The 22,074-nt window shown below is 35.1% G+C and overlaps 1 protein-coding gene across 3 annotated transcripts; it reads left to right on the top strand.

The window, feature by feature from the left end:
• The first annotated feature begins 7,967 nt into the window (after window positions 1-7,967).
• Window positions 7,968-21,792, top strand: NUDT12 (nudix hydrolase 12). 3 transcript variants are annotated; one of them, XM_010971464.3, is made up of 7 exons: window positions 7,968-8,123; window positions 10,641-10,851; window positions 11,400-11,989; window positions 14,853-15,020; window positions 16,145-16,258; window positions 18,496-18,695; window positions 19,649-21,792. In XM_010971464.3, exons 2-7 carry the CDS (start codon window positions 10,646-10,648, stop codon window positions 19,757-19,759), a joined length of 1,389 nt encoding a protein of 462 aa, XP_010969766.1. In that variant the 5' UTR covers window positions 7,968-8,123; window positions 10,641-10,645; the 3' UTR covers window positions 19,760-21,792. The 3 variants fall into 3 exon arrangements, with proteins under 3 accessions (XP_010969766.1, XP_045363749.1, XP_074216513.1); XM_045507793.2 differs by having other exon boundaries at window positions 7,998-8,123; window positions 10,704-10,851; XM_074360412.1 differs by lacking the exon at window positions 7,968-8,123 and adding an exon at window positions 8,140-8,364.
• Window positions 21,793-22,074: the final 282 nt, after the last annotated feature.

The following is a 22,074-nucleotide window of genomic DNA, read 5'->3' as shown; positions in this document are numbered from 1 at the left end:
TTTGTAAATAAGAACAAACTGCTGTTTGAGAATTTTTTATAAAATACATAAACTAAATTGATGTTTTTCTGAAAAATACCGTCATTTCTGTATACTTTTAAGAGTGAAAAACTCTGCAAATTGTTTTTGAAAATCGTAAGACGGATGAAATTACCATTAAGCTCAACAAGAGTGACTTGGGTCCCATAAAAACCATAAATGAGTGCATTTAAAGATTAAAGGCATTTCTGGATGTACACACTGCAAAGGGTAAAGTGCTTTGTTTTGGTCATCTCTGCCAACTGCTATTACATGCTGTCATTTTCAGTAAGAAGAAACGTATTTGCAAAAGCAGAGTGAGTACAACAGGCCTTAAATCAGACGACTGGGGACTGCTGACAGAGTGCTGTCTGCGCTCTGCCTGCCGAGACCTTTGAGTATCGGGATTTTACGGTGTGTTTTTCTGACATGTCTGACACTTAGTGGACTCTAATACCTCTTTAAAATCTGGACTACTAACATACGGTTATCTGTAAGTTTGCAACTGCTCGTCTAAGGGTCCAGGTTCTACCCAGGCAAGGAGGAAAGGAAGAATCCCTGACAAACGGATTGTGCATTTTCATTGTCCCCAGCCCTTCAAAACAGTTCACAGCTCACCTCCTGTTTTCTGTATTACTCAGAATAGACTTGTTATGGTAAGGTAGCAACTTAACTCTGAAATCTCAGGGGCTCACACCACAAAGATTTATTTCTTGCTTATACCAAGTCCACAGCAAGTCTGGCAGCTAGCTCTCCATGGGGCCCTCTCCCTAGGGTGAATACCAGTGCTACAGCCCTGTGACTTGATCATCTTAATGTGCCATACCCAGACTGCCATAACAGGGTAATAAAGATCAGGAGGGCAATGTACTGTCTTGTAACGGGCACCACTTCTATCCACAGTGCATTGGCTAGAACTAATCACAAGGCCATGTCTAGCTGTAAGGAGCCTGGGCCATATCCTCTTCCCAGACTGTCTGGAAGGAGAGAAGAATAAGACTTGGGTAAGGTCTTATTTCAGTCTCCATTGTAGCTTTTCTAACCCAGACATGTACATGTATACTGGGTGCCCATAATGTGCTCTCCAATTTGTCTTCACCCTATCATAGAACACATGATAGTTTATCATGTGTTTTACTTCATTAGGCAATGAGCTCCTTGAAGGGAACAATCAGATATTATTTTCCTGACTAAATTCCATAAACACACAAATGAACCACAGAAACTCAGATGTATGCCAGTTTAATATTATTTGAGAAGTTCTAATTACCAAGGTATGGTAGCAACATCAAAAATATATTTGACTTAACGTGAAAGCAACCATTTATACAACATCAAGAAGCATTAACTGAAAGTTTCTTACTGCCAATCAAAATTCCAGGTCTTAGGAAAACAGTAGTAAATGAGATAAATGAGGACCTTCTCATGTAGTAGTTTACATTCTAACAGACACAAACAATAAATACACAAGAGAAACCAAGAATATCAAAAACAAGAATACCAGAAAAAATAAGAAAATAAAGGTAGGAGAGCTACTGTAAACTGAGTGATCAGGGCAGCCCTCTACCAAGGTTACATCTGAGCAACCCATGAATGGCAAGAAGGAGCCTACAATTAGAAAATCTAAGAAAGGAGTATTTTAAAAAGAGGAAACAGCTAGCCTAAAGTCCAGAGCAAATTTGGTATATTCAAGGATATAGAATTTCTGTATAATGTATGTAAATTAGATTCCTGTCTGTAGTTATACGTGATATTATTTTATATCAAGGACCTTATGGAGAGCTCAAGATGCCCTCACTTTTACTGGATTCACCTCTAAATTGTGCACAGTTAAAAGACAGTTCCCAGCGTATCTCATCATTTTCAACCACCGACTTTTATTAAGTGCCTTACATGTGAAAGAAAAGCAGTTATTACTGCAGAAAATTTTTTTAAAAAATCAGACTCTCTTCACTTAAAAAATTATAATTTATTAGAGAAACTAGGCAAAAATATATAAAGTATTAATACAAAAGTTTAAACGCAATGTGTGGCAAGAGTAAGACAGATCTCCAGGCAATATAAGATTAATCACCGAGTAAAATTGTGAATGTAGAAGTTTATTTATATGTTGTCCATAAAATAAACTTTATATCTAGTTGAAAAGAAAATGACTGGACAGATTTTCACTAAATTTGCAGGATACAGTTGGCATATTCCTGTCTTAAGAAATAGTCTAGGTCTTCAAATATTTTCAAATGTTTGTAGTGATAATAGCTGAAAAGTTCCCTAATGTGAGACAGGAAACAGTCACCCAAGTGTAGGAAGCACAGAGAGCCTCATCCAGGATGAAACCTAAGAGGAACACAGCAAGACACACTGTAATTAAAATGACAAAAATTAAAGATAAGAGATAAAATTAAGAGCAACACGGGAAAAGCAGCAAATAACATACAAAGGGACTTCCATAAGAATATCAGCTGGTTGCTCAGCAGAAACTCTACAGGCCAGAAAGCAGTGGCACGATATATTTAAAGTGATGAAAGGGAACATACTACAACCAAGAATACTCCACACACTAAGGCGCTTTTTCAGATTTGATGGATTAATCAAAAGCTTTACAGATAAGCAAAAGCTAAAAGAATTCAACACCACCAAACCAGCTTTAAAACAAATGATAAGGGAACTTCTCTAGGCAGAGAGGAAAAGGCCACAACTACAAACAAGAAAATTACAAAGTGGAAAAGCTTACTGGTAAAGGCAAACACATAGTAAAAGTAGGAAATTATTCACACACAAACTAGTAGAAAGGTTAAAAGACAAAGGTAGTAAAGTCATCTGTATTCACAATAAGCAGTTAAGGGCTACCCAAAACAATTAAACATAAAATATGATATAAAAAACAGTAATCACAGGGGGAGTAACCTACAAATGCAGGGTATTTGAAATTAAGAGATCAGCAACTTAAAGCAATCATGTAGATACAAAAAGAAGAAAATCACGAGACGAGAACAAGAGAGAAAAAGAAAAAAAAAAAAAAAGACCTACAAAACCAAATCCAAAACAATTAACAAAACAGCAAGGAGAACATACATATCAATCATTACCTTAAATGTAAATGGATTAAATGCTCCAACCAAAGGACACAGACTGGCTGAATGGATACAAAAACAGAACCCTAATGTACGCTGCCTACAAAAGACTCACTTCAGATCTGGAGACACATACAGATGGAAAGAGAGGGGATGTAAAGAAGTATTCCATGCAAATGGAAATCAAAAGGAAGCTCGAGTAGCAATACTTCCATCAGATAAAATGACTTTAAAATAAAGACTGCTAAAAGAGACCAAACAGGACACTACGTAATGAACAAGGGATCAATCCAAGGAAAAGATATAACAATTTTAAGTATATGTGCACTCAACATAATTAAACTTATAAGATTTGCACAGCAAAGGAAACCATAAACAGAACAAAAAGACAACCTATGGAATGGGAGACAATATTTGCAAAAGATGAGACTGTCAAGGCTTAATTTCCAGAACATATAAACAGATCATACAACTTAATCAGATGAAAAAAAAAAACAAAACACCTAATCCAAAAGCAGGCAGAAGACCTAAACAGGCAATTCTCCAATGAAGACATATAAATGGGCAATAGGCACATGAAAAAAATGCTCAATATCTCTAAATATCAGAGAAATGCAAATCAAAAGTACAATGAGGTGTCACCTCACACCAGTCAAAATGGCCATCATTCAAAAGTCCACAAATGATAAATGCTGGAGAGGGTGTGGAGAAAAGGGAACCCTCCTACCCTCTTGGTGGGAATGTAGTTTGGTGTAGCCATTATTGAAAACAGTATGCAGATTCCTCAAAAGACTAAAAATAGACTTATCATATGATCCAGCAATCCCACTCCTAGGCATATATCTGGGGAAAAACCCTAAATCAAAAAGATACATGCACCCCAATGTTCATAGCAGCACTGTTTACAATAGCCAAGACATGGAAGCATTCACAGATGAATGGATAAAGAAAATGTGGCATGTGTGTATGTGTGTGTGTGTATATTATCATTATGTATATATATATATATGTATATATATATATTATTTTAAGTGAAGTCAGACAAAGACAGATATCATGATATCACTTATATGTGGAATCTAAAAATAATGAAAGAAATGAACTTATTTACAAACTGTAAATAGACTCACAGACATAGAAAACAAACTATGGTTACCAAAGGGCAAAGGGGTGGAGGGGAGGGGTAAATTAGGAGTTTGGGGTTAAGATATATACTATATCTTAGTATTAAGATATATACTATATACTATTAAGCTATACATAAAGCAGATAAACAACAAGGACCTACCGTATAGCACAGGGAACCATATTCAACAGCCTGTTTAAAAAAACTATCTATGTATCCAAAAAAAGGTAGAGAGTAATTCTCCAGACCAACTAAAACTGAAAAGCATTCATGAGGTCTTAGAGGTCTGCTAATAGTAAGGAATAAACCATTTTCTTAAGTGATGCTATGGATAACCAGAGAAAAAGCAGTGGTTTCAAATTACAACTCCAAATTATTTGACTCAAAAGCAATCAATCCAAATTCCATGCACTGATTTTCATTAACACTGATTCTAATATACATGAGAAAAAGTAGTATGACCCATAATGAGTGGTGATAGTGATTTATTTATTTAGTGATGGTTAAAGATTCTCTCAAGTTATGCAGAGGAAACTAACTACTATATAACAGAGGTTATAAATTGAAAGGAGGAAAAATCTTTGTCTTAGTTTTGCCCAGAAGCAAATACTGAGACAAGGATTCACATGCAATTGGTTATCTGAGAAGAAACAATGGTAGGGGAAGAAGGAAGTGAGAAAGGGAAAGGAAGGCAGGCAGGCAATAAAGGGTTGGTCATTAATCAAGTGTCCACTGTAGATAAAAAGAACCTAATCCCACTGGGGGAATCTGGCAGCCAGTCTAGAACAGAGTGGTCAGTGCAGTGAAAGAGTGAGAAAGGCTGAAGTATTTATATACTTGCTCATCTCAGTCATTACCTGAGGGCTGCTCCCAGGCAGTATTAATTATCTGGCACTGCTGATCTGCTGAGCAGCAGGACAAAGTGGGCTCTGATGACAAGGAAAAGCCCTCAGGCAAAGAAACACAGTTGTTAGCAAGGGCCAGCATACACTGAAGTGTCAAAAGCAAGGTGATGCTGGTGGTAAACTGATAATCATATGCACAGGAACGATCTAGAAGAACCAAGAGAAGATGGATTTGAGCTAGGCTTTGAGAAATGGATTGGATTTGGTTAAGGAAAAACATTTAAGCTAAGAAAAGTGCTATGAGCAAAAGTACTGAGGTAATAAAGAAGGCCAGTTATAAGCCAGTTTGGCAGGATCAGAGAGACAGTTTGTATAGAATATTGTTGGGAAATTATGGCTAAAAATATACGCTGGGTCCATAATAAGGAAGGTATCAAATGCTAGGCTAAAAAATTTTAATTTTTTCTCCTAGGTACTGAGTAACCTTTACATTTCTAAATGGGAAATTACTAAAATGAAAACATTATGGCATTAATATCTAATTTGGTACCATTATTGTCCTAGGAACATAAACTCCTATTAGATACGATCTGGATCTGTTCAACTTCCCTTAAAGAGGATTACATGCAGAGAAATATTCAGTAACCTGTTAGCAATGAGCACTCCACCAAGTACAAAGGCTGTGATATCTAAATACCATTTCTTACTAAAAGGAACCAATGCTCCTTGGAAAAAGGGCTGACTACAGATCTGTGCAAAATATTTACAAGATGAGTCTAAAACATTTTGTTATGCCCAAAAGGAAGTAAACTATCAAACACTACAGTAGCCTGGTCAAAAGAACTCAGGAGCCTACCTGAGGGAGCTCCCACTGGCCAAAGAAGAAACAACTTGAGCATTAAAATAATAAATATTATAGAAATATATTAAACATTTTAACACCCATGAGTTGGAAAATATACTTAAAAACTGGAAGGACACAAGGGAACTAACTCATTCTGAAAAGTAGAAAATAAAGGAGAAAATCATACTTTTATCCTACTCTTCCCATAAAAACTGTACAAATACTAATGAGGTAAAGTTCTTTAATATAAAAGAATTTCTGTTAGTAAACCTAGAGTGAATGATCAAACAAGAATTCTGCAACTCCTAGTAAAATAACAGACATAGAGAGTAATCATCTCTATGCTAGAACTATTAGTGGAAAAGGTAGCAGGAAAATTTATGTTGTTTATCATAAACTTTATCAGGTTGACAACATCTAAACCCAATAACCAAATAAAACATGACAGAAAGATAACCAGACAGTGTATGCCTCTCGGTGTAATGCAATAAGAAGTAAATAATAGCACCTATGAAGTCTTTTCGGGGGGACCCCCTCAATATGAATAATTCTGTAGATTTAACTACCAGTTTACACACACACACACACACACACACACACATATACAAACCAGGGGAAAGGACATCACAGGTGTCCATGCAATTTGCAAAATTCAGAATGTGCAGAATTCTACAGAGCAGGTGATCATTCTTTAACAAATAAACTGTAATAAAAAGTTAAAGGGCAACTACAACCTATAGATTGAAAATTTTTAAATGTAATGTGGAGACTGTTTAGGTCTTAATTTGAGAATATTGACTGTAAAACACAGGATGAAATTTTCTGCAATTAGATATTCACTGTCTCTTTTATGACATTACAATATTGTTAAAAGTTTAGGTGTACAAATCATACTGCAGTTCAGTTCTTTTTAAAAGCCATTTATATTTTAGAGATATACCCATACTTCCAAAATGCTTATTCTTAGATACCTATCAACAAAATAATATGGTGCCTGGAATTTACTTTAAAAGAATCCAAAGGACTAAGAGAAAGATTATATATTAATAATTGGTTACACTGTTTATTAATAAAGGTGCGTTCCTTAACTAATGTACTTATTTTAAGATATGTTTGAATACAAAGATTGGGTATTCCAGGTGAGTTAACTAAATTTAGTATTTCTGATCTTCTGTCTCGTTGTTGAAATTATTAAAGACTGAAGACAACTACTCACAGAAAGATACACAGAACAAAATTAGAAAAAGTAGTTACAAAAGTGCAGTATCAGTGAGTTTGTAATAATTTCACTGAGAAAATAAGGAACTTCCAATGCCTAAAATCCGGGCAGGAAGCAATGGATGGTCAACCTTGAGATTCCTTAACTGTTACTTAACGCCAAGGAGGCAACTGAGTAAAGAAAAAAATTCCTGCTCTGGGAGTTAGAAAATTACCAAGGCTGAGCTTTGTAATTTCGTACTCACATAACTTCTGTAGGTTTTGGAGCGTGAAAGTGCGGGAAATTAAATCAACAACAACAACAATAATTGCATTGTATGTACAAGATGTAAACTTCGCACTGTACAGAGGGCTTTTCATACATTCCCCTATTTACACGTCACAACAATCCAAGGTGGTGTTGTGGCGGATTGACTCATACTTTTCAAAGGACTACTGAACGAGGCAGGCATCATTACATGGTACCATTTCTCATACGAGGAGACTGAGGTTCAGAAGCCAACAACTTGTTTAAGGTCATATACTGGAATGACTTAGTCCAGCCAATATTCCAGGTTTATTTAATATGAAAGGATGCTTTGAACACTCCAACGCATTGGACTATATCCTAAAGATGCTCGTGGAGATTGGGTGTGAAATTCTGGAAAACTTAAAAGACCGTTTCCGCAGACCTAGAGTTTTTCTTCGCTCTACACATCTCGGTCCCACACGGAAAAAAAAAAAGACAAAAATAATAAAACAACTCTTCACTCACCGCCAGGAAGCCGATACTCGCAGCTACGACCTTCTGCCCTGGCTCCCCAACGCCTCCACCCGCAAGCCCTCAGCCTTCTCGAATCTCACACTGCGACGTTTAAACTACATCTCCCATAAAGCCGTGCGAGGAAACCGAGCCCTCGCCGGAAGACCGAAAGGCTCCATCCCGCACCCAGAAGAGTGACTGCGGGGTTTTCCCGGTCCTTCGACTACATCCTGGTTTCCTCTGCTCTGGTCGTCTTTGGGTTAGTAGCAGCAGCGGCGAGTAGGTCGGCCCCAGTGCGCTTTCTGGGGCTGGTAACGAGTTCTCCGCGCTCTCGGCTCTCCGCGCCGTCTCGGCTGGCCCTGCCGGGCGGTGCGGCGCAGCCTCGCTCCGGGGTGCAGGTGCAGGAGCGGGAGCCTTGGCCTTGCAGTCCGGGCTCCCGGGATGGGACAGGGGCCGCAGCCGGGCCTGCCCATGGTGGTGTTTCCAGCCCAGTCTTTGAGGTGGGGAAGAAGTGCTGCTTCGGATCTGGTTTCACGTTTAAAAAGAGAACTCTCACAGTAGTGGCAAGAAAATAAACTCTCAAGGCATTTGTTCGGAGAGGTTGGAGAGACCATGAATGGGTGGCGCTTGAATCGGCTATGTGGCCCTCTTGAATGCGCAAGGAAGTGGAGTTCGTTGAATAATGGTCGTTAAATAGTAATGACTTAAGTGACAGAGCTGTATTTGAGGTCTGCCCCGTCTCTTGAGCCATGTGACCTTTGGCCAGTCGTAGGCCCCAGGTTACCCATCGGTAAAAGTGGATATTGGTTTGGTTAAAATCTGAGACCTTTTAAACCTAAAATTCCTTAAAAAGACCTCTCAGGATAGTTCATGGCCTTCTTGCAAAGCGAGGGCAACACTGAGCTCACTGAAGCACCTCATCCTGCCTTCACATCCTTATCCTTACCTTGAGGAGAACCTGACAATGAGAAATGAAAAAGTAAACCAAGCTGTAGAACTGGACTTTAGACTTTGTGTGCTCTTCTGGAATGAGTAATGGTTCTGTTTTGAGATGGCTTTTCTGCCGAGAAAGCTAAGGCAGAAAATGCACATTTTTCCACTTCTTTTCTCCTGAGAATACTGTATGCATAAGCATTGAATTGGGGGTGGTGAATGTTACTATACTTTTGGAGGCCAGTTTTGCAGTCAACCCAGAGTGAGTGACCTGTGGAGAAAGTGAAGAAGTGGCCATGACTTAAATATTACTTAAAGTAAACCTAGGTGAAGAACCTGTATGATATGATTTTAATTTTATAAATGTAAGGAAAAGGCAACTTCGAAGGGAGACTGTAAATGGGTCAGTGTACAGCATTGCAAAATAAAATCCTGAAAAGTTGTAGCTTTTGTTATTCATAATGTGTTTAAAGCATTCAGATATCTTAATATAAAGAGAATGGTGAGGTAAGTTATAGAATAAATCAAAAGTAATAAAAACTTGTTATCTAATTGAGAAGTCATTCCTCCTAATTAAAGTTGAATACAGATTTTCGGCATTTTGTTTCCATTCCTGTGCGTAGTTTTGACCTATTTACAGGCAGCAGAAAGATATAAACAGGAAAGGTGAACAGACACAAAAAAAGAAAGTTAACCTCTAACCCATTTTTTCCCTTAGATTTGGTTATGCTACTCCTACTACAAGTTGATCATCCAAATTGCAGTGTTAGAACCCTAGAGACAACTGCTGTCAGAAATTACGGATTCTAACCTTTCTTTTTAGCCTCAATATCTTATGCTTAGAATGGTAGAAGCCTAGTTAGAATCCCAAATCTTTTCTTAGTATCATTTCATAGAAAAAAATCATACCTTAAAAAAAAGTACTTTGAGAAGTTTATAGACAACTGAAATATGAACCATTTCCACAAAAAAGTAACCCAGTTTGTGCCCTATCACATTCAATCCATGATTAGGCAACATTTATTAAAGGTATAGAACAATTATTTTCTACATCTTTTTTCTTACTGAAACAACAGAATGCCAAAGCAGGCAAAGTTAATTGTTTAAAAAGCTTCTGTGATTCAAGGATCAACAGAACAGTGTCCAGTAACAGATCCAAAATACACGGTTATCTGATTTATGACAAGGATAATACTGCAATGCAGGGGGACAAAGATGGTAATTTTAAGAATAATGCTGAGTCAAATGGATTATCCACTGGATAAAAATGTATCTTGACCCCTACCTCACACCATGAGCAAAAGTCAGTCCCTGTTGGATTGCAGAATTAACAGTGCAAGTTAAAGCAATAAATTGTTTTCTTATAAAACTTAGCTTTTGAATAATTAACTATAGGATCATAATTTCCCTGAGAGGACAGACCTGTTTCTGGTACCACAGAATCTGAGAGAATTCTACTTGTCATCTGCTAAAAACACCTGCCTTTATTTCTGTCTGCTTTAACTCCCCTCATGCCCTAATCCAAGTTGTCCCTCTGGTCTATTTTTCCTCTTTGTAATATCTATCACTTGACATCCCCTACTAATGATGTCACCCTGTTCAACTATATTGCCAAAGTTCTGTATATGTTATTTTATACATCCCCTCATGTTGAATTTTATTTAAAATTCTCAACTGATAACAGTTTTGAAATGTATGCTATGATAACAGTTAACTACTAATTTTTTAGAGTATATTGTTTTAGAAACCATAACTAATATTATATCAGCACTCTGATAATGTTTAATCATTGATACAAAAAAGCAATTGCAAATAGTTTTTTTTCTTATTTTCCTTTTTTAAGATAAAATGTCTTCTGTACAAAGAAGTCCAAAGCAAGAAATAATTTCCCAATTTCACTATTCAGCTGCAGAAGGAGATATTGCCAGGTTAACAGTGATACTCAGTCATTCTCCATCTCTTCTCAATGAAACTTCTGAAAATGGCTGGACTGCTTTAATGTATGCTGCAAGAAATGGGCACCCAGATGTTGTCCAATTTCTACTTGAGAAAGGGTAAATGTTTTATGCTATACCACGTGAAGGGATGTCTGGTTTAATTTGGGGGTTACTTTTTTTCTTTTAAATTTTTCTTACAGCCATATTTACATCATTGGGCTTGTAAATTACTCATTGAACAGTCTTGTTATTGCATAATATCTAATTAAAAACTTAATTGTTATTGAGGAATTAACTCTTCATACTTAATACAAAGAAACTTATGAGTCAGTCTAATTTTTTCTTTCAAATGCAAAACACAAATCTACACACTATGACTACTAAAAACTCGTTGTAAAAATGTAGTCTCTCCTTACAGCATGTGAACCTTACTCTTTTTTATTTTATAAATAATCTTCCAGGAATTTTAAATATCTACTATGTCTAACTTTTAATCATTTATGATTATTTCTTTTAACTTTCCATTAGTCTGTTATGTGCTAAAAGGAAAAAAAAATATGTAATTATTAAACAGAGAGGCTATCATGTACACCTGGGAATATTTTATTGTAATAAGTACTGAAGAAAATTCTATTTCCTATTTCATTTTTTGCTTCTATCTGTAGGTGCGACAGATCCATTGTCAATAAATCAAGGCAGACTGCACTGGATATTGCTAAGTTTTGGGGTTATAAGCATATAGCTAACTTACTAGCTAATGCTAAAGGTGGGAAGAAGCCTTGGTTCCTAACCACTGAAGTGGAAGAATGTGAAAATTATTTTAGCAGGACACTACTGGACCGGAAAAGTGAAAAAAGAAATAATTTTGACTGGCTATTAGCAAAAGAAAGCCATCCAGCCACAGTTTATATCCTTTTCTCAGATTTAAATCCCTTGGTTACTCTAGGTGGCAATAAAGAAAGTTTCCAGCAGCCAGAAGTCAGGCTCTGTCAGCTGAACTACACAGATGTAAAGGATTATTTGGCTCAGCCTGAGAAGATCACCTTGATTTTCCTTGGAGTAGAACTTGAAATGAAAAAAGAGTTATTTAATTATGCTGGGGGAGTCTCAAGAGAAGAAGATGATGGATTGGTTGCCTGGTTTGCTTTAGGTATAGACCCTGTTGCCGCCGAAGACTTTAAGCAAAGACATGAAAACTGTTACTTTCTTCATCCTCCAATGCCAGCTCTTCTGCAATTGAAAGAAAAAGAAGCTGGTAAGAAGTGAACAGTGTTTACTTGTATTGGTAACAATCTGGTTTTTGGAAATGGATTAGAATTGTATGAATCTACAGTTTGTAAGAGGCACATTTTCCCAGTAAGCAATGAAATTAGGCTGTCTTCGTTAGAAACGTCCTAAAGTTCTCACCCCAGGGGACTGCTCTCCTAGGAGGGTGTGGCAGTTTTCATCAGCCAAGATTAGTTTCCCCAGAATTAACCCTAATGCATGCTGGTTTCATTTAGTTTTTCAATGAATGAGTATTGAGCACCTGGTATACACTGAGCATGACGGCCAAGACCTTGACTCTTTTGCTTTGTTTTCTGTTGCTGGTTATGCTGGTTCATGTCGGGTCTTATATACCATGGTAAGGAATGAGGAGTTTTATTCTAAATTCCATTTAAATGTTGTGACCTGGCCTATGTTTAAAAAACAAAATGACAGGAAAAAAAAAAACCCTCACTCTGCCTGCTTTGTAGATGATAATTTATAGGCAACTAAGTATGGAAGTTAGTTTTGTTAAGAGGGGACTGGAGATTACAGTAGGCAAGGTAAGAGACTGCAGTGGCTTGGATTAGTGGAGTAGAGAAAAAGGGAGAGTTTGAGATGTTCTGGAGACCGAACTGATAGGGCTTGATCAGTAGGTTGAGATTGTTATTAATGAGAGGGAGATGATAGTTCCCTGGACCACGGCCTGAGTTGTTAGGGGGGTAATAGTGGAGGAAAAGGGGTACATTCAAGATATATTCTGGAGGGAAAATCAGCAGTACTGGCTAATGGACTGGGTGTGGAGAGCATAATAATGAAGGAAAAGATCAAGAATGACTGCAAGGTTTGAGGCTTTAGTAATTTAGTAGATAGTGATACTATTCCTTGTTAGTGCGATGGGTAGAGCAAGGGATGCAGGACAGACTTGAAGTAAATAAAGTTTAGTTTTGGGAATGTTAAGTTTCAGGGAAGGAAAATAGAATCTGGAACAAAGATGAGAGGAACTGGAAAGTTACCCTATGGGAGTCATCAACACAAATGAGGTTTTTAAATCTCAGGAAACTACTGAGATTATTTAGAGAGTTGAGAGCAAGCATGAAAGAGAACCTCAGAATCATTTACCTGAATCCCCCAAAATACAGAGGTCAGATGGAATGAGAGGATCCATCAAGGATGATGTTGATGAAGTGGCAGTAAGGTAAGAAAAAACAGGAGAATGTGCTCATGGAAACCAAAAGAGCCAAGTATTTCTTCGAGGTAGACATCAAATATATTGAATGCTAATGAGAATCTGAATAAGATGAAGGCAAAGGGTTTTTTTTTAAAGGATCTTTGGTTTCATAATGTAAAGCTGTTGATGAATTTGACAAGAGGAGTGTCAGTGGAGTAGAAGGAATGGAAGGCATACTATGGTAGTTGAAGAGTTAATTGGAGGTGAGGAAGGGACCACTTGTCAGCGTCCACCTTCCCTTAGGTGATGCTGTAAGCTCTTCAGAGACTGCTTAGACACCCTTCCGCAAATCACAAGTGCTATGTTTTATTCTCCAAATCTGTAGAAAAACCACTGCACTTTTTAAAAGAAAATGTATCTTTTCTTTGAAACTGTATATATAATTTTAAGATCAAAAGGATATTTTAAAAAAAAAACTAGTAAGGTAACTAAGGCACTTTTATTCAACTGCTGTGTAACCTTACACTGATACTTAACCTGTGTCTGCCTCAGTTTCCTCTTCCCAAAAATGAGGATAGTAATAGTATCTACATTATAGTGTTGCTCTAAACATTAAATAAGATTATGTATGTAAAGATCTTTGCGTGGTGCTTGGCACACAGTAAATACTCAGTAAATGTTAGCTTTTCTTAATGTAATGATACTGAAATAATGGCAATAACTTAAGGTAAATTATATATTACAAACTAATATAGCAGGCAAATACTTAATGTTGCCTATGGTTCACTGAATTTCAGTGTTACCTTTTTTTTGTATTCTTTTTTTTACATTTGGTTTTATTTATGGTTTATTACTTTCATTTTTCCAAGCTTAGAACATTGTTATTGCTGTTTATGGTTATTTTATCTATTTCAAAATCCTTAGACCAAGTAATGTATTTTAGGGGAGAGCATGTTTGTTAGGCATTTGAAATGCAGCATTTCTACTCTTACTGCCCCAAATATGGTATTTTTGGTCAGGTCATACTAAATCTTTTTTGAAGTAACAGGGTAAAGGCTATAGATAAAGTATATTAGGCATTTTTTTCATAAACAAAGTTAATCAGTAAAGTTGTAAACACAATCTTTTTTAAAATATTTTGTATAGTTTCTAGTTGTAAAAGGGTGTGTTCTACAGTGACACACTGGTATTGTCTTAGTCACCAAGGAAAGCAGAGATGAGTTCCTATAGTTTTCTAGTATTATTTCCTTTATAGTCTGAGTCTCAGTTAGGAACTGTCTTTGTAATGAATTTTTATAAAAGTCACTATTGTAAAGTCACTACTTGTAAAGTCACTATACACTAGAATCATGTGGATCCAAAATTTTTAAATCACCTATAATAAAAGCCTAAGCTAATACAGTGTATACTACTATACAGTGCATACTAATGTTAACACATCTATCTTACGTGAGAGTTATATTTTATTAGTCCGAATTAATGGTAAGTCTAATTTTCATTTGTCATCTGTCGAATTAAATCGGATACTTTAAAAGAAAGATACACATCATAAAAGTAGGAATACTAAAACCCTTGATTGCACAGCTGTTCAGAAAGTACAGTGTAATGATGGCTTTATTATGACTTAGGAACGTTTTACTTATATATTAATTTCTTTACAATTTGTCACAGGATTCAAACTTTTTCTGCTTCTCTTATATAGGTGTTGTAGCTCAAGCAAGATCTATTCTTGCCTGGCACAGTCGATATAAGTTCTGCCCAACCTGTGGAAGTGCAACTAAAATTGAAGAAGGTGGCTATAAAAGAGTATGCTTAAAAGAAGGCTGTCCTAGCCTTCACGGTGTGCACAATACATCATACCCAAGAGTTGGTAAGTCTTTTACAGTGAAATCTCAGCCATCTGGAAATCTTAGGGAGTAAGACATTCTGGAAAGATACGATTTTGAGTTGCTGAGGGGTTTACTTTTTATTAAAAGCATGTTTACTTTAACCATTAAGACTATAAATATTAAAATATTACATACTTTGATGACTTTTAGGTAAAGGACATTCTACATAACTAGCCATTTCTAAACTCTGGGCTAATCAGTATGATTTTCATGTGTTGAGATATATGATTTCCAAAGCCTACCATCTGGGTCCACTTAATGGAGAAAAAGAAGGAGGAAAAAAAAAAAAAAAAAAAAAAGCCCCAACAACCCAGTGCCTGTTTGTGGCATCACCAAAGCCAGGACAGCCTAGAGCTGGCTCCTCATTACTGCTGGTGTCTGCCTGTACCTTCTCTCCCCCTAATTGCTGCTTTGAGTTGGCTGTGGGTTTGGAAGTCTGATAACCCAGCCCTTTAAAACTGTGAAAAAAAAGATACTCAGCAACACCTGAGGAAGTCTCCTAGGGATAAAGTGCATGGCTTAGTGACCTATGTGTTTGCTGCTCAGGATCCTTTCACATTTGATTACTGGTTCTCAGTCATGATCCAGTGAGGCGGATTCACTGAATTAGCAACTTCTGGAGAGATGAACTATTATTTAAATTAGTTTTTATTTTTTAATGGCTTAAACTTAATCATAGAGCCACATTAGCTTTTAAAAGCATTTTGTTAAGGATTGGAATGGAAGGAGGAAGGTAATTCACTACATTTACTCTGCTAAAATTTGAATTTTCTCCTTGCCATGTATTACCTACTCGAACTCTTTTCTAATTAAAAAATAAGAATAAGTCTAGCATACCAGAAACACACCAGAAATGTTGCTATTGAGATGAGAAGGGAGACAAAAACGGTCTTTCTGTAGCTTACCGACAGTATTCTATGCAATTTCCCTCAAAGACTCTGTCTTCAGGCAAAAAGAAACAATCTCTTGTAACTAGACAAAACTGTTTCTTACAGGAGATGTTTTTTATTATCCTACTAGACAATGGCTTTACACAATGAGTCTAAATTATTTTTTCCTGTCATTTATACACCTGATTTGTTTTATTTTGCTTTGTTTTTAACAGATCCAGTAGTAATCATGCAAGTTATTCATCCAGATGGGACCAAATGTCTTTTAGGCAGGCAGAAAAGATTTCCCCCAGGCATGTTTACTTGCCTTGCTGGATTTATTGAACCTGGTAAATCTTTTCTTAGTATTTTTTACAGTAATTTTCATTTAATTTATAATTTCCAAATAAAAATTTTAGACAACATTTGAAAAATAATCTCTGATAAATTATCATGTTATAAAACTAGGCTATCTAAAAATATTTTCTGTATATTTTAAATAATTTTTTTTTGTTTTTACTAGTGGAGTAATTCTGTCTGTGTTAAAAATTCAGTATTTGCTCTTTCACACACCTCTCATGCATTGCTCTTACCCAAGGTGTCTGTATCTGTGTGCTTTACACCTCACTTCCTTCTGCGCTAGACTCAACTGTCACCTCTTCAAAGAGGCCTTCCATGGTAGCTGAAAGTACGTTGCTTAGCCTCGTGCCTTGCATTCACAGTCCCTGTTCTTCAGCTTGATTTCACCCTGCTCATCGCCACTGAACCTGTTATATTTATCTATTTATTTACTTACTATTTCCTAGTACCAGAAAGTAAGTTCCATAAAGGCAAGGACTTTGTTTTATTCATTGCTGTATCCCAAACCCTTAGAGCATATGTCTCACATGTAGTAGGAGTTCAGTTAAGTATTTGTGGAATAAATGAACAAATATGTCTAACTAACACATTTAATCTCAACTTCCAATATTAATCCATATTAATAGGTAGTAATAGTACTAAACATCTGTAGTGCCACACTCTGTTCTGAATGCTTTCTGTATATTAAATTATATGGTCCTCATACAACCTTATAAAGTACATATAACCTTATAAAGTACTATTTCAGCAGCTTTACAGATGGGGCACTAAAGTACAGGGGCTGGATAACTTGCCCGAGATCAAAGAGCCAGTAGGTGATAGGGCAGGGACTCAAACCTGGGCAGTTTGGCTCTGAGTCCAGACTCTTAATTAGCATGCTGCCTCTAGTAGCTCTAGGTCATTTTTTTCAACTGCTGTGTAGCATTCCGTTTATGAATATTCTGCAATTCATTTATCCATTCTGCTATTGGACATTTAGTTTATTTCAAAGCTCTTGCTATTACAAACAACACTGCAGTGAACATTCTTAAAGAATTTCTTGTACACACTTGCAGGGAGTAGCAAAAGCCTCCATAGGGTATATATCTGAGAGATGAATTGCTATCTCATAGAATATGAGCATCTTAACCTTTTCCACATGTTGCCAAGTTAGTCTCTGAAATGTTCCTGCCAATTTACACTCCCTGTGGAAGTACATGAAATATACTGTATCTGAAATGTTCTGTATCTTCACCAAGTTAGGAATTTCAGAATTTTTATTTGCCATTTTGAGGAGAATGAAATGGTATATCATTGTATTTTTAATTTAGATTTCTCTCCTGATGGAGCATCTTTTTCAAATGTCTATTAGGCATTCAATTTCTTTTTCTCTGGATTTTACATGTTTATATTCTTTGCCTATTTTTGTTTTATTTTTATCCTTTTTTCTTACTGATTTTAGGGTTTTTAAAATATGTATTATATGCTAGTCTTTAGTTATAGTCTTGTAAATATCTTATGCTACTCCATGAGTTATTTTTCACTATATTTTTATGAACATAAGTTAATTTTAATACAGGAAATTTACCAATCTATTTGAAATAAAAAACTCTATTTAATAGCAAAATATTTCTAAACATCCAGAAACACTTAACTTAGAAACTATTCCGTCTATTCTAATTCTCAGTTTCAACAAATCAGAAATACAAAGTACATTTAGAGGCATTACATTATCATAGCTGTATCTACAACTACCAAGAAGAAAATAATAATTTAGAAAGAAAAAATATTGAGTTTCATCTTATGCTGTTTTTAAACTTTTAGTCATTTTTTTTTAACTCTTTAGAAAAGACTTATCTGCAATAACTCTTTGAAACATAAGAAAAAAAGTTTCAAGATTTTACTGAGGAAAAGGCTAGATACATTAAACAAGATAATATTTAATGTGTTTGCATAGTATTTAGCCAATAGTTGGTGCTGGATAGTTGTAGATGTTAATAATTTTTTAAATGTAACAAATTTAGACCTTTAAAGAATGAAAAGTTTCTTGGGATTTTGATTCTGTATGTGGTCATATGCTTTACGAAATAATGTTTTCTTGAATTCCAGTCTAGTTTTAAGGTTTCTGCTTTCTGATTCTTTGAACTGAGTTTCTGTCCAAAGTGATTTCCAAATGTTTGAACCATTCAGAGCACAAATGTCCAGGGCATGTTCATCAGCTCCTTGTTCTTTTGCCCCATTTGATTAGGGGAAACAATAGAAGATGCTGTTCGGAGAGAAGTAGAAGAGGAAAGTGGAGTCAAAGTTGGCCATGTTCAGTATGTCTCTTGTCAGCCATGGCCAATGCCCTCCTCATTAATGATTGGTTGCTTAGCTGTGGCAGTGTCAACAGAAATTAAAGTTGACAAGAATGAAATAGAGGATGCCCGCTGGTTCACTAGAGAACAGGTAAAGTTCAATTTAATTTCCTTCTTCTATTGATTGTTCTCTGACTGTATTGGTTTGGGCGTGCAGCAAGGATACATGTTATCAACAAGTTGAATGAATAGCTATGGCCTTCTCATCATTCATGGGTTACAATGTAATTGATGTGTCCTATGCTAACATCCTGTAAAATTCTTCTAGTAATGATGATTCTGTGCCATTTTCTCATTTCAAATGCCATTCCTTGAGATTAATGATGCCTTTCAATGGCCTTAAAGTGGGTAAACATTATTTCAGAGATGAGAAGCAGGAATATTATTATTACACATTTAACATTTTAGTTTATAGCATTGAAACAAGTTAACTCAAAAAATACCAGTAAAAGTGCTTTGAAAAGTTCTTATTCGTTTTAAATGTACTTGACAAGACTGACGAAACTGTGTAACAAAGATACATCCACAGAACTTTTTAAAACTCATACTTAAGTAATATAATGAAAAATAAATTACTTGTCTGTGTTTTGCATGACCCAAAGTCTTTGTGCAGAAAACAGATTGATACACTACAGTAGTGAAGACCTGAAATCCTTTGTGACTTTGTGTACATAAAATTAATTTTATTTTATGCTCAATCTCAAGAAGTAGAAATTAGGCTTTTCTCAAATTTTATAGAAGGGAATCTGTTCTAAAAGCTAACTCCACTTTGAAAATAAGTTTGTAGCATATACTTTGCTTTTTCATGACATTATTTTCGTAAGGGAAAATGTCTTTCTGGAATATTTAAAAAATTGAGTCACTAACTCATTGAAGCAACTAAAAATACTAAACTAAATTTTGCAGGTTGAATATGGATGTTGTTACTTTCTACTGTTGTTATTCACTGTAAAAGTCATTACATTTTAGTTGAATTACATAAGCATAGAAATTTAAGTATGACAGTTTTGAAATCCTAATACATTTTATTATGGTGTATTTTAGGTTGTGGATGTTCTGACCAAGGGGAAGCAGCAGGCATTCTTTGTGCCACCAAGCCGAGCTATTGCACATCAATTAATCAAACACTGGATTGGAATGAACCCCAATCTCTAAATCAAATAACTGGACTTTGACTATGTCTAATTGATTTCTAATCCCATTTATTCCTCAAGTGAGATTAGAAATGTTCAGTGCTTTTTAGAATGTCACAGTTCACAATATCATACTGGGTTTTTGAAGTATTTTCAAAGGGTACCTTCCATGTTAACCACAAAATTCACATTTTTATAAATTACAACACTGCCTCAGCTTTTGTTAAATCTTAGTAACCTTTGAAATTTTTTTCACAATTTTATCTCACAAAAACATATTTCTATTAAGAGAAATCATGTTGTAAAGAAGTATATTCTAAAAATGTAAATAAACCTAAATTCCATTGCCTCTTGTAAGCATTAAACCATTCACTAAAGGTCTTTTCTGAGAAATGAGACAGAATTATTTTATGAATTTTGAGCTTGATTTTTAATGTTTTCATTGTCATAAAGGTCCTTTTGGTGGTCAGTAGCTGATTTTTGCTCTTCTTCCCATTTTAATCCACTTTTTCTCCTGGTTCCATTGTTCTAGCAGTGGCACTCTTACCGTGTTGCTACTTGTCTTGTTTTGATCAGTGTTAAATAATTTTTTATTTTAACAACTCTACTAGTGATCAGTATACCATGGCCTTAGGGAAGGAGAACTTAAGTGAAAATGTATCACTATGTCTGGGACCCCCTTCTTAAACGTAAAATTAATTAACGTATCTATTTGTTAGCTATACTCAAAAGTTGTTCTTCGGGCGAATCAAGATCCTCTGCTTTTTCACTCAACTTAAACATATTTGAAAGGAATTCTCCTCAAAGGTCAGATATTATATAAAATCCCAGATAGATATACGTATGTGATAAAAACATTGGTTTATGTCATTTTGTGATAAGGGATGTATCTTCATTAGCAAAAATTATATAACCATTATTAATAATATTTCTTAAATACGTCCTGGCTTTTTACCTTATTTCAACACATTCTAAAAAGCATTTATACAGTAAGTATGTCTTAGAACTGAATCAATAACACTCTAGAGAAAGTAAGTTGTAGTAGTTCACAATTTCACAACAGAGAACTGTCATATTTTATAAGGCTGTTTTGAAATTGTTTTAAAAAGTACTGTATAAATGTATATAGTTTGGCTCTTTACTACTGTATGTTAGAACTAGAAGAGACCTTAAAGACAATATATGTAGTCCACTGCCCTTTTTTTTTTTTAATAGATAAAAGGAAATCCTGAAAGGTGAATTTAATTAACTTACCCATTAAAGGTGAATCAATTAATTAATTAATTGGAGAAAGTTACACAATTACAACTACTTACAATTGTTAATACAATTAATCATAATTAAGTAACTTAATTACAACAGTCTAATACTGTATAACCTAGTGCAGGATTCTCCCTCTAACAGAAAGTAGAAACTATTACTAAAAGTATTTAGTGAATAAATTAAAATAGAGGATGATAAGAATAAATTTAATTTACTAAATACTGTTAATTAAACTTTTAGATACTAAAATTCATTTAAATTACTTTCTTAGACAAAACTTTACCAATGAACAATGATTTTCTTAGTAATCGATGAAGGCTTATTGGTATCAGGACTTTAGACAAAATTAAGACTTACATAGGACATTTAGATACATAATAAAATTTGAACTACCTAAGTATATAGAAAAGAATGTGCCGTGATTATTATAAAGCATAATGACTCTATGTTCAGTATTACCCCAAATGTACTTTTAATACTTACAGATTCTAAGATTACATCATAAAATTCCAAGTTTCCATAATGTTAGGATAGCCAGTATTTTAGGATAAAATATAAAGTATCAACAAAATGTAGTTATAGATTTAACTTTGGATATTTAATCCAGTACTCAGGGAAAATCAGTATCTAAGTAAATTATTGTTTTAATAATCATTCTTAAATTGCTAACCTCTGAGAGGTGGATAGCTACATGTATGCAGAAGGAATAACCAAGAAATGGTAGAGGTTCAAGTGCCATGATTGTATCTAATAAAACTGAAGGTAACATTAAAATATTTATCGTATATTTTCTGTTGTGTGTGTTATGTGTGGTTTTTTAATATATTTTGATAAATGTCTTCCGAAAAATGGAAAAAGCCAAATTTCAGTCATCTTCTCCTGTTTAGAATTAATAATATTGTAAACAAAAAATACAAAAGCCTTTTTAAAAGTTGTCACATTTGGAAGACTTAAGTTTTTTTATTTAAATCTTTTTAATCTTTCTAATCTTGTAGCTTTGGGTCATACATATGTGTATACATACATAACACATGGACATATATATACTATATATACATATACACACACATATAT

The sequence above is a fragment of the Camelus bactrianus genome, chromosome 3 (genome assembly GCF_048773025.1).
Source record: "Camelus bactrianus isolate YW-2024 breed Bactrian camel chromosome 3, ASM4877302v1, whole genome shotgun sequence".
Taxonomy (NCBI): Eukaryota; Metazoa; Chordata; class Mammalia; order Artiodactyla; family Camelidae; genus Camelus; species Camelus bactrianus.
This window is presented reverse-complemented; position numbering and strand designations above follow the sequence as displayed.